This window comes from Amphimedon queenslandica, unplaced genomic scaffold, assembly GCF_000090795.2.
Source record: "Amphimedon queenslandica unplaced genomic scaffold, v1.1 AMPQUscaffold_13267, whole genome shotgun sequence".
NCBI classification, from domain to species: domain Eukaryota; kingdom Metazoa; phylum Porifera; class Demospongiae; order Haplosclerida; family Niphatidae; genus Amphimedon; species Amphimedon queenslandica.
Window position 1 is genome coordinate 42,770 of NW_003546497.1, and position 13,583 is coordinate 56,352.

The following is a 13,583-nucleotide window of genomic DNA, read 5'->3' on the forward strand; positions in this document are numbered from 1 at the left end:
TAAAGAATAAATAAAGAAATAAATAAATACATGTACATTGTAAATAAATACATGTAAATTAATGAATTAATAAATAATATTCTCTAGCTCTTACTTCATTATGTTAATGATGATTTCTTTCTTCTCATCAAGACCACTTAAAGTGGGCGTGGTCGACAGTAGGAGGAGCTTATTAAACTCATCATTATTCATGATAGCTTCAAGTGTCTTTAATGAATAGAATCGGATCCAATGCTCCATCCATCTCATGTACGAGGGTAAAGAGGTACATGTACATGTATTGTCAGTGGGAGAGGTGCTACCATCAGCTTCTGGAGGAGATTTTAAACTCGCTATAAGAAAAAATTAAAACAATAATAATTATTTTATTCTTTAAAAAATCACTTTATTATAAATTAAACTCTCTCAAATAATAAAGCTAATTTATTATTATTATTATTATTATTATTATTATTATTATTATTTCCACTTACATATTATAGATGAGAGGGAGTGTGGGTTATAGTGTAGTCCGGATAATAATGATAAGTTAATCAGTGTGGTATTGTTAATGTACTCCATCACGTCAGGAGGGAATGTGAAATTAGAGGGAGAGAGTAACCTCAGATTGGAGAAATCTCTATCTCTAAATAATAATAAAATTTAAGATTAATTAATTAATAAATAATAATAATAATAATAATAATAATAATAATAATAATAATATTAACTAAATTTTCTAAATTTGTTGTAGGGCTCTCCTTTTTGTTGTTGTTTTTGTTTATTTTTATTATAATAATAGTAATTTTAAAAAATAATAATAAATACAATAAGAATAATTTACTTATTCTTCAATCCTCTGTCATCCCCTTCATTTGCTTCTTGTACAATAATCTTCCCATTTCTCTGGACGCCAATGACCACGCCCTCAGTAACCACACCTCCTTTATTAACTGTGCATGCTCCTCCAATTCTAAAACCAGGCTCGACTCCGCCCACAACGGCAAGACAAGGCCACACCTCCTTGCAAAAGTTATTAATTATTTCTCCACAGGTTTCGTTAAAGGACAGAGATGGATTGGATGAGTCAGTGTCGTTAGTGTATGCTGCCATTAGCTGATCAACAAGAGCATTCATTGTATTGAACCTAATGAGGAGACAAGACTCAATGCTACTGTTAAAAGTGCTCATAACTTGAAAATTTGTGCTCAGAATCAGCTCAAAATTTCCACATAGCACAGGGACATCAATATGTATCAGAAAATGTAATAAAAATTGGGTGTGATTTCGGAGCCATTTTTTGGAAAAACCATGGGCTATAGCCTTGGGTACTTTTCAGAAATTTGGAGTTTTTAAAAAATGGTCATAACTCGAAAAATTGAAGTTGGAATTGGCTCAAACTTTCTATATAGCATAAGTACATCAATATGTATCAGAAAATGTAATAAAAATTGGGTGTGATTCCGGAGCCATTTTTTGGAAAAAACCATGGGCTATAGCCTTGGGTACTTTTTAGAAATTTGGAGTTTTTAAAAGTGGTCATAACTCAAAAAATTGAAGTCAGAATTGGCTCAAATTTTCCACATAGCATAAGGGCATCAATATGTATCAGAAAATGTAATAAAAATTTGAGGTGATTTTGGAGCCATTTTTCAGAAAAAATCATGGGCTATAGTCAATGATTTTTTTCAAAATCGGCTAGTTTTTAAAAAGTGCTCATAACTCCAGAATTTGAGCTCGGAATTAGTTCAAACTTTCTATTTACTACACAGCATAAGGGCATGAACATGTATCAAAAAAATGTAATAAATATTTGGAGGTGATTTTGCAGTCAATTTCTAATTGGTACTTGTTATAAACGCTCCAAATTTGAGGTCAAAATTAACTAAAAAATTTCTGCATACAAATAGCACCAATGTACATACATAATTATTTATATTTACTTTTCTTTAATTTTCTCATTAATGATGCTCCCCCATGTTTCCTTCAGCTGCAGTTTGTGAATTATATTAACAATACACTGAGAGAGAGCACTCATTGATGGGGCCAGTAAAGGATAACCTGACACCTTCTCTTCAATCATACCAGAGGACCCATCACTACCGGCTCCTGCACCAGATCCTTTATCAGTAGTAGTGAACGAATGGAATAACAGCTAGAAAATTAAATAAAAATATATAGTATAGCGGAAAATCTTGAAGGGAATTAAATCTGGCAAATTTGGCGTTTTGATAGCAATTCACCAAAATAAAAATCTGCCATTTTGAGTCATTATACACATGCTCATTAGCATGTAGCCACAAATTCACCAATCACCAAAATTTAGCAATTTGCCAAATTTTAGTCCCTCCAAAATTTCCCGCAATACAGTAATACATTATTTACATGTACAATGTACTGCTGTTACTATTATCAATGTCATACTTCAGTTCTGTTGTGAGGTCTATCGCAGATAACAACTGGATATAAGTCACTGTCATAACTCAACACTTCAGAAAATGGGAACTGAAGCTCCTACACAAGACAGGGAAGGGAAGGAGTGACAAGCGAAATAAAAGAGAAAGAGTAAAAATATTATTATTAATTATAAAAATAAAATTACAATACATTATTACAATATCGTATAGCGGTTTTTTTTAGAATAACAAATTTGGTAAATTCCGTGGATTTTTTTTAATTCGTGAAATTAAATTCCTTAAAAATCAATTTAATACAGTACAAGATAGCAGAATAGTAGAAATTCATGAAAATTAATTTTGTGAACCTCGGATACAGGTCATTCACAAAAATTGTCATCCTCAAAATAACCTGCTACATTGTGTAATGTGTATATGGAATCTCTTACTTTATCATTGATGGCAAACCCAAGTGTCTTCTGAGTGCTGTTGTATTGTATGGTGAGAGTATCATTCTGCTGTACAGTGAAGCTAAGGACAGACCCAGTCTCACCATCATGATAGAGTATACCAGTCTGAGCCTCTAGGACCCACAATTCTGAACTATTACGCACCTAAAATAGTAATTAATAATAATAATAATAATAATAATAATAATAAACAATACCTGAACATCATTTAGTGGTTTAATGCATAATCCAACACAAAAGGCAGGATTAGGGCTTTTAGCAGTAACCTAAAAGAGAAGACATGCATGTTAAAATACATGTACATGTACATGTATATATGCATAATTGCATATGCATATGAATGTACACTGTACCTTCCATGTAAATATTCCATTGTGGATAGGGGCAGTACCAATAGCCCAACTGACTGTGTACTGCTGATCAGTGGTTGTTGATTTATATATCAAGTTATTGTATTCTTCATTAAGCACACAATTGGCACCACTTTCCATCCTACAAGACAATAAAAGCAGTATCTATAATTTATTCTGGTCTAGTGTGCATGATCATCTACCTGAATTGTAGAGGAAAATGTTCCTCTTTGCTGCTCTTATTGTTATTATTAATACTGTTCCTGTTAATGGAGGAGAAAGGACTGACAAACATCACTTTATACAATAAACCAAATAAATTATCCAAAACCTAAACAACAAAAATAAATGATAATGATACTAACAAATAATAATAATAATAAATAATAACAAATAATAATAATAATAATAATAATAAAATTTAGTAGTACATGTACATGTACCTGGCTGATTTGTGTTAGATTATTACTATCAATATTATTATCATTGCTGATGATAATGTTTAATAACTGAAGAGCAAGTAATCTTGTTTTAAGAGAAGAAACATTAGGAAGACCTAGGGAGAGAGAAAGAGGGAGAGAAAAGGAGAGGGAAAAAGAAAGAAAGAATAAGGGAGAGAGAGAGAGGAGGAACAAGGAAAGAAAAGAGAGGGGGAAAGGGCAAAACAGTCAGAAGTCATTTAACTGTCAATAGTATAGTTGCTATGGACATGATAGTCTTTCCTTATTAAATATTACATCTGCAATAATTAGATCCAAACTAATTAGTCGAAGCACACGCGACTACAGTACACGTGACATTAGTACTGTACATGCAGACCATAACACAGTCCTCTATTGTACCAAAATGACAAATTCTATTAGACTATTATTGGCCATTGTATGATTTCATACTGTATCCCCAAAACGGAACAAGTACAACAATACGAGTAATAGCCAGACAACAGATTACAACACTTCTCTCCCAAACTTCCCGCAAAACCACTAATCAATATTAATCAAAAAATATTTAATTTATCAATATTAATTTAATAATTAATATCATTAATTATTAACTGATATTAATTATTAACTTGCTTACCATTCTCCTCGTTAATGTTGATAACTCTTAGTAACAAATCAAACCATTTTGGATTAGAAACTGACTTGAAAAGAACGTCACTGGCCGACAGAAGAGTATTAAGAAACGACAAATGTCCTCCTAGTATTTCTTCTCTTTTGCTATCATTAACATTCCTGTCGATCCATGATTGCTGTATGTGTGGGTTAGTCACGTCAACAGCAGCTTCAATCTGTCCATACAGAGTGTCACAGATAACTGTCAATAGACTAATGGTGTCCGTCGATAGCTCCTTACTGATACTGAAAAAGAGAAAAGAGAAAGTGAATTACAAAGTACTTGTATAAGTATTTTTTACAAGGGAATTATATTTCCCAAAATTTACTAAATTTCCAATTTGCAGATTTTAATTTGACAAATTCTACCCCATACTATGTGGGTACCATGTGAAACTGATTTTCACAGATTTTATTTTTGCAAATCCGGAAGGAATCCGCAAAATTTTCAATCCTCAAAAAAACCACTTATACGGTATAACATACCGTATAGCCGGAAGTATTGGCAAGAGTCATATATACATGTATGGTGATTTGTTAAAAGTCAGGAATTGGCAGATTTTATATTAACAATTTAGTATTAATTATCCCTCAATATTTCTAGCTGTACGGTAGTACGGCCTTAAAAACAAGTTATTGCTAATGCAATAACTTGTTTATAACAAGTTATTGCTAATGCAATATATGCATCAATTATACCCATTCATTATTACCATAATGTACTTACACTGTCTGGAGGGCAATGGCTAATAGAGTCTGGAGACTAGCCCTATGCAATAAGCCAGCTATTGGTCCCGATATGATAATGTTGTTAGGAACAATGGCAGTGTTGACAGTACCAGATGTTAGTGATATATTGCGATACAAATCACCTGAGGGAAGGAAAAGACAATAGAAGCATTTAATGCATGTAGATGTGTATACTATATTATACTATAATAATATAATTATAATAATATACATGTATTTATTTGTCAATTTGTAACGTTGATACACATACAGTATATTGTATTATGTATGCACACGTATTATGATCATATCTTTACTTATTAGTTTATACTTGTACATGTACTGTACATGTATATTAATTCTTACCTGATAGCACAGTTTTAAGATCTGTTGGTTCATGTGCAGTAAAGAGCCAGTATAATGATAGGAGTAGGTTGTTCTGTGCAGTGATGCTAGGGTGACTGCTGGTAGTGATGGAGTTCAATGGTGATATCATTTGATGGAGGATTTTATGATAGATGCTCTTTAGCTGGTGCTGCAGTCTCAATGGGGCATGAGGAACCTAATGAAACAATACCAATAATAATAATGATGATGATAATAATACTAATGTTAATGATGATGATGATGATTTTAGTTGTTCTTTTGCCTTTTTTTGTTTTCCTGTTTTTGGTTTTTTTATTCTTATATCATAAGTTTAAGCTTTAATTTTTTTCAATGCATGGTATAGTGTAGGTTTTTGCTTTCTGTCTCTTGGTTTTTTGTATAATATTTAAATAATAATAATAATAATATTATAACTATTATTCCTTTTTTGTTTTGCTACTTCTCTGGGCTCTCCCTCTCCTAATTAACATTGTTAATGTCTTTGGCTGCGTTGCTAATTACATAATATTATTATTAGGCTGTTACATAATAGGGCCTGACATTGAATAACAACAACAGGGATACAAAATCTTACATCATATTCTGGCTCAAAGAGGCACTCGTGTATTGAGTGTGTTAGGTAGAGCAGTTTTGATGATAATAAGATGCTGTTGGGATCACTAAATGTCTGAATGAAAGTATCGATCCTCTTGAACATAGAAATGAGTGTCTAAAGAAAGAGAGAGACAATAAAAGCTACTGTACAGTATATATGCATCATATTTCCTTAAATAAAAGCCTGGGCACCTATTTCTTGAAATGGCATTTGGATTTTTTTTTTCTAAGTAAAATAAAACTTGAACCCAGAGCAGGATTTAAACCAGTGACCTCATTCACATGACTTCAGGAACCTAAGGAAGTATCTACAAGGCATCTGTTATTTTGAGGCCATAGATTTAGTTCAATTCTATTGCTACCCCAGCATTTATTTGCATTCGGCTTTTATTTAAGGATATATGGCACATGATGCATTCCCTCATCCTTTTAGTTCCTTCTATGTACATGTACATAAATCCTATAATTACATTTCTCTCCCTCCCTCTCTCTCTCTCTCTCTCTCTCCCTCTCTCTTGCCTGTGATCTCTGGGTCTGATATATTAATAATGTTAGTATCTTGTCACGCGATGGCATTTCTCCTATGCTGATTTCTTCGTCTTCGAAAATATTCGTCAAAAAAGAATTGAAAAATGAACAGACTTTGGAAATGAATGAACTGGTTGATGGTGACGTTTGAACCTACAACAAAAAATTAAATAAAAAAATAAACACATAAATAATGCATTATGCTTAAATAATAAAAATAAATAAATGTTAATACAATACATGTACATGTACATGTAAATATAAGAAAAGACAAGGTACAATGTACATGTACATACTTGATGGTGATGCCTTTCTCTCTGCCATTTCAATAAAGACAATGCTCTCTTCACCTCCTCCAGTGACCATTCACCAGTAGCCCCAGTAGGGTCAGTAGCATCAGTAGCAGAGCCACTGGTAGCATGCACAGCAGTAGCAGGAGTATTGTTGCTGGTCAGTGATGACTCTATGTCAGCTTCCATTAGACTCTTGTTATTAACATCTTCATCTGAAACGGTCCCATCAACATGCTGTATGTAAATAACAACAACAAACAAACAATAACAACAACAACAACAATAATAATAATAATAAAATACCTCAGTTTGCTTATTCTGCTTTATTCTCTCAGTCTTTGCTGGGTGTGACATTAGCCTCGTCAGTGTATGAGATTTAACTGTCAAACCAGTCAGACCAGTATCAGTGACCAGTTGTACTGATGATCTGGCCACACCTCCTACTCCACCTACGGCTCCAGATCGACCAGTACCTGATTTTATAATACTATCAACTGAGACTTGACGTTCAGCACTAAAATAATATTAAAAAATAAAAAATAAATTTAAAGAAAATTAAAAATAAAAGAAAATTAAAATTAAAAAATACATGTACATGTACATGTGTATGTATTTGATAATCCCTGCACCTTATTGCAGTGATCTGGGGTATGATTGGTGTGTTCTCCTCCAGTACAGAATTATCACAGATACACATCATGAAGTAGAGCATATGACAAATATCAATGACTCTACCAGTGAACACCTTATTAGACAACTCAGACACCTAAAATAGAAACAAAAATAGTACACAGTACAGTATAGATAATTATATTTTATGGGGATTTAATTTCACTAATTTGGCAATTTAAAAAAACTCATGAAAATTTTTGTCTGTGAAAATTATTTTTTAATCATTTAATAGTACTCAGTAGAAAAAAAACGCAAAAAAAAATTTTCTTATAAATGGGTTGAAAGGTGATTTTCATTCCCCAGGAAATATACCCTCTATACTATACAGTAATAAATAAATCATAGTAATAATAATATAATAATAATAATAATACTCCACCCACCTCTCCATTGGAATCAGGCACAGGTCGCTGTATGAATATTTCTTTCCTTAATTGGAAGACAGCTCTATACACATCAATGAGCTCCTGCTTTGGTTTCCCATGGAGTGCCTTGTAAGAGAGCCCACTGTGATGAATGTAACACGCCAGTGCTGCCCATGAGAGCTGCTTTAATAATGGGAGTGAGTCCTCATCTGAGACTGTGTTCCAATCTATACAATGTAAATGGTGTAGGAGAGAGAATGAGAGAGAGAATGAGAGGGAGAAGGAAAGGAGAGAGGAGATATAGATATATGTACATGTACATGTACATAAAGAGATCAATATACATGTATGTACATGTATATATATATATAATTATTGATTGCATGTGGAAATGCATATACATGTAAATGTACATGTTAATAATAATACATTATATAGAGAGATGGGTAAGAGACCATTAATACCATTAAATATACAGTACATGTACATGTACAGTGCACTATGAATTACTTTTATTCCTAGCAATAGACATCATGTCATTATAGAGTTTGTCAGCATCAGGATTACCATCAATGAATCCAACAGCAAGTGCTTCTAGCACACTGCACTCCTAATAATAATAACAATAATAATAATAATAATAATAACAATAATAATAATAATAAATGAATAATTTATAAAAATAATAATAAAGAATAAATAAATAAAATGCATGTACAGTAGATGTACATGTACATGTACCTCTGGCTTCAAAGCTTCAATGTCATTGATGTCTTTATCACAAGGTATGTGTATAGGGTAATTGGGGTCATAAGTGGTCCAGAGCATGTAATCTGATTTAACAGAATCCCAATTATCATTAATATCAGAATCAGTATCAGTGTTAGTGTTAACTGATAGCGTCTTACATAGCCTGCACCATTTGAGTATAGCTACATGTAGGAGGGAAAGAAAAAGAAGCATTATACACGTGGCACTAGTACACATGTAGATATACAATCTATGGTACAGTACATGTATTTGTAACCAGCAAATTTATACACTATAATAATGAGAGTATATACACTGTACCTTGTGGATAGGCATCTTCACCCCCAGGTAATGCCACTAGCTGTCCATCCTTAACACTCTTATCATTATCCTTTCCCAGTATAATGGAACGAGTAGCAATCTCATCTGGTATAGTGCGCTACAAATGAGAGAAGAGAAACGATAATGATTCATTTACACGTGTTTCTAAAAAAACACCCTTCCACAAATCATACCCCTTCTCTCTATATTTCACTGTATGTACATGTACATGTGTTTTACTTTACATTTATGTACACATTGTACATACATGTATGCATTTACATTACTTATTTATTAAAAAGAGCATGTACCATACCTCTATAATATCACCAGTGTGATAGATACATTTACCAGCAGCATAGCACAATAACTGCTCAAAGTGCATCAAGTAATACCATATATCATCTGAACTAGGAGGTATATCTGAAGAACAAGAATAATTATGATGATAATAATAATAATAATAATAAGTGTTTTCTTATACCTTCTTGATGGGTTAATTCACCAATCTGCATTATTTCTAAAGTCCTTGAACTATTGAATGCTAACAACTTATGAACAGCTTTTGCTAATTTAATGAACAGATCCTCAAGTAAGATATATCGACTGAGAGAAAGAGAAAGAAAGGGAGAGGAGAGAGAAAGAAAGAGAGAGAGAGAAGGAAAAGAAGAGAGAGAAAGAGGATCAAGAAAGAGAGAGAAAGTATGCATATATGTAAATTTAAAATATGCTTCAATGTACCTTCTCACAGTCTCTCCAAACCATTCCTTATCTATGGTCGCACCAACAGATAAAGCAATATGGCTGGCTAGCCCTGTCACTATAAAGCTCTTCAATATATTCTCATTTTTCTCAACATCATGAGCACTAGAGACAGATGAGAGGGAGGCAAGGAGAGGGAGAGATATCCCTTCAATGATTTTAATAAATGTACTGATGTAGCGTCTCTGAACTGGCATATCCTATAAAAAAATGAAAAAATATACATACATGTACATATAAATAGTATTTTACAAGTACAATTCTACTACATGTACTTATGTTAAATTGTTAAGCACCTAATATACATGTACATGTATTTATTACACGTGGAAGTGACAAAAAACATACATGTACACGTACATGTATAAAAATATAATTTAATAGGAGTAATTGGCATCAGTAACAGAGCCAGTTATTAAAATATTCAGTTGACATTCCTCACTACACCTACACTTCACTGGATGGCTATTAGGTCATAGCCTCTAAACTATTTATGCACTTCAAATATTGTCATACAAACAGAGAGAGATCATCAGAAAGTTATCTCTTTAGTAGTAATAGAAATATTAAACAAATAAGACATTAAAGATGTGATCAACTACATGTAAATGCCAAGAAAAATGCATGTACATTGTACATGTACAATGTACATATAAGGAATATTCATTGATTACGTGTACATGATTATGACCAAATGCAACAGTGATGACATGTACTGCATGAGAAAAACATTGCTCAAGTACTATACGTAGGAAAATGATTAAAAGTACATGTACACATCTGTACATCTCAGACACACATAAGTACATGTACACACTCTGTATTTTTATTATCATACCAGTATGTTTCATTATTTAAAAAAAACATGTACGTATTGTACATGATGAACTACATTGTACATGTACGTGTATCAGTAATGTACTGCAATACAAAATATACTCAAAAATACAGAACACACTAATATACTATCTAACATATTGTACTGTACATGTGTATGTAAGTTTACTTGTACTGTACATGTACATGTAGTTTTATTTTTATACACGTATAATGTACATGTGCTTACTTTAAAATTGACTCGATCTTCTTGTCCATGGATCTCAGTTTGAGAGAGAAATGACACCACATTGCAGTAACAGTGGAGTATGAACTTATCAAACAATTCTAATATCTTATCAGGGACAATGTTATCAGAATCACCATTAGACCTCATATACTAATAGAGAGAGGGGGGAGGGAGAGGGACAGAGAGAGGGAGAGGGGAGAAAAAGAGGGAGGGGCGAGGAGGGGGATAGAGAAAGAGGGAAGGGAGAGAGAAAAAGGGAGGAGAGAGAGAGAGAGGAGGGGAGAGAAAGTGAGAGAGAGAGAGAGTGGTAAATGTACATATAAGGCAAAAACAAAACATGAAATATGATCCAGTGAAAATGTGGAAACACAAAAACAGAAATAGGATATTAAACACGCACACAATAATAGGAATGTGCAAAAGGGCACACATTGCCACACTAAATGGAATTCATTCTGGAACAAAACAATTAAAACGTTATTGTGATATAATAAATAAATATAAACAAGAGAAGAGTACATTCTACTCTTAGCACTAAACAACACTATAGAGCGCATACTTAATGAGACACCTACATGTACATGTACATGTAATATTGATACATACAGCGCTATTACATGTACATGTACATGTACATGTACATGTAGTAAAGATGGACCGTATAGCAGGTTTTATCGAGGATAACAAATTTCCCAAATTTTGCGAATTTTTTTAAGATTTGCAAAATTAAATTTCTTGAAAATCAATTAAATACGGTACAAGATGGCAGAATAGTGGAAATTCACGAAAATTAATTTTGTGAACTTCCGGATACAGGTCAATCGTGGAAAGTATTATCCTCAAAAAACCCACTATATGGTATATGTGTACTTAGCAAACTACTTACTGCATGGTGCTCAAGATAGTGAGCCATTCTCTCAGTGAGAGCAAATAAATCATCACTGACAGCACTGCCAGGCCAATCACATGGGTCAGTACTAGCAGAAAATAAACAAAAATAAAAAAAGAGTCAAATAGGACCTTACTGATTATCACTATTATCTTCTTCGCATATTTTCAAGTAGTCTTCATCAACTAGCAGTCCAGAAATGTCTCCTCTACTTACATCATCAGTGAAGCCATTCAGCAGCAGCTCCGTCTGACGATACTGTTCAATAACCAGTCAAACGGGTTATCGTAACCGGTCAAACGACTTACCTGTCCTGGAGTGAGGGACTTAAAATGCTTCGGATCGGGTGGGAGGAGATTGAGGAGGAGCTTAACCCGATCAAGAGTGGGTGGCAACAATACTGAAGAGCATACCTCAATAGTATCACTGCATACCTATATGTACATGTGCATGTATAAATAGTAACACACTCAAATCTATTAATAGTAACAAGACCATACAGTATCTAGTCTAGGTGGTAGGTGTGAGTCCATTAGTTTCATGAGGAGGTTTCTCAATGGTTTAGTGTGTCCACCAATAGAGATGTGTACAAGATCTGGGCCAGAGGACACAACTGAATTCAAATGAATCTGGAGCAATGATAGGCAATGATATACAAAGGACTCCTGTGATCTATAAAATGAATATAAAAAAAGAGTAACATTTATTATCATTAGTCCAGAGAGGAGAGGAGAAAGAGACTCACTCTAGTGTCACAAAAGGTGGTGTTGGTGTGTCGTTCCTTGTCTCCCAGTATTTCTCTATTAGCTTTACCAGGTTCTCAAAGGTTTTCTCTTCGACGCTTATACAGTAAGGCCAGTGCCACACGGCAGTAGCACACCTGGAGGAAGGGGAAAGAGGATAAACACAAATCAGAATCAGCTCAAACTTATACATAGTATAAGGACATCAAAAATAAAATAAAAATTAGGGTAATTTCTGAGCCAATTTTTGGAAAAAGCATGGAGGGTAATTTTAAAAAAACTGGAACATTAAAAAAATTCATAACTTCAGAACCAAATTCGGCTCAAACTTCTACAAAGCATAAGAAGATCAGAAATAGTATTATTACTATGGCAGTAACGTACACGTACCTGTCATTAGGTATAGCAGTCCATACAATGCTGTGTGAGGTACCAGCAGAGATCTGTTGTACCTGTACTCCATCAAGACCCTCCACTTTACCAGGCTTACTGATGGAGTTGTTGTTATGTCCCTGGCCACACTGACCCATGCTGTTAGTGCCCCACCCATACACATCACCTCCTAACAATAACAAAAACAACAACAACAAAAATAACAACAATAAATGTACATGATTCTGTAATAATTATAAGTGTATCATACAAGATGATTTATTGGTGAGGAATTAATATTGGTGATTGGTGGTTCTATAAAGAAATTGTCAATATAAAATCAGCCATTTTGTTTCAATTTGAGCATCATGCTCAATGGCACATGGCACAAAATAGCTAATATAAAATTTGCCAATTTCTTTCCACAGGCAAATTTGTCAAATATGACTCCCGCCAATAAATTATCTTGTACAGTATAGAATATATTACATGCATTTTTATTGTACATACATCTAATTGTATTACATGTCATTTTAGCTATTCCAGCACAACAATCAAAAGGTATACAGTATATGTACATGTACATGTACATGTATGTATAATCTACTTTGTGTTAGTGCTAGACAGTGTCCATCACCAGTAGTAACATCAATAATGATAACATCAGCTAGTGACTGGATCAGTTGTGGTGTACTGTATGATGTATCAGGAGTCCCTAGACCAGTACCACTACCTTTACCAAATGAATATAGCTAGAGAGGAGAGAGAGAGGAGGAGAGAGAGAGAGGAGGAGAGAGAGGGG

General features: G+C 33.5%; 1 protein-coding gene across 1 annotated transcript in view; it reads right to left on the reverse strand.

Annotated features, from left to right (window-relative positions):
- LOC100637005 (probable E3 ubiquitin-protein ligase HERC1) overlaps positions 1–13,583 on the reverse strand; it is a 44,537-nt gene that overhangs the window by 24,917 nt on the left and 6,037 nt on the right. The window contains exons 11-43 of the mRNA XM_019999449.1: positions 13,389–13,533; positions 12,800–12,971; positions 12,412–12,546; positions 12,167–12,338; positions 11,975–12,100; positions 11,803–11,924; positions 11,664–11,754; positions 10,778–10,927; positions 9,691–9,911; positions 9,434–9,555; positions 9,266–9,372; positions 8,950–9,067; positions 8,620–8,810; positions 8,389–8,488; positions 7,897–8,105; positions 7,471–7,607; positions 7,145–7,355; positions 6,845–7,075; positions 6,540–6,701; positions 6,001–6,135; positions 5,406–5,601; positions 5,038–5,182; positions 4,276–4,556; positions 3,639–3,751; positions 3,399–3,526; positions 3,199–3,337; positions 3,043–3,111; positions 2,825–2,989; positions 2,404–2,493; positions 1,923–2,134; positions 824–1,126; positions 474–625; positions 95–332 (exon numbers count right to left, since the gene is read on the reverse strand). Of these exons, the coding sequence (XP_019855008.1) occupies positions 95–332; positions 474–625; positions 824–1,126; positions 1,923–2,134; positions 2,404–2,493; positions 2,825–2,989; positions 3,043–3,111; positions 3,199–3,337; positions 3,399–3,526; positions 3,639–3,751; positions 4,276–4,556; positions 5,038–5,182; positions 5,406–5,601; positions 6,001–6,135; positions 6,540–6,701; positions 6,845–7,075; positions 7,145–7,355; positions 7,471–7,607; positions 7,897–8,105; positions 8,389–8,488; positions 8,620–8,810; positions 8,950–9,067; positions 9,266–9,372; positions 9,434–9,555; positions 9,691–9,911; positions 10,778–10,927; positions 11,664–11,754; positions 11,803–11,924; positions 11,975–12,100; positions 12,167–12,338; positions 12,412–12,546; positions 12,800–12,971; positions 13,389–13,533 (5,288 nt within the window). The remainder of the gene's footprint in view (positions 1–94; positions 333–473; positions 626–823; positions 1,127–1,922; positions 2,135–2,403; positions 2,494–2,824; positions 2,990–3,042; positions 3,112–3,198; positions 3,338–3,398; positions 3,527–3,638; positions 3,752–4,275; positions 4,557–5,037; positions 5,183–5,405; positions 5,602–6,000; positions 6,136–6,539; positions 6,702–6,844; positions 7,076–7,144; positions 7,356–7,470; positions 7,608–7,896; positions 8,106–8,388; positions 8,489–8,619; positions 8,811–8,949; positions 9,068–9,265; positions 9,373–9,433; positions 9,556–9,690; positions 9,912–10,777; positions 10,928–11,663; positions 11,755–11,802; positions 11,925–11,974; positions 12,101–12,166; positions 12,339–12,411; positions 12,547–12,799; positions 12,972–13,388; positions 13,534–13,583) is intronic.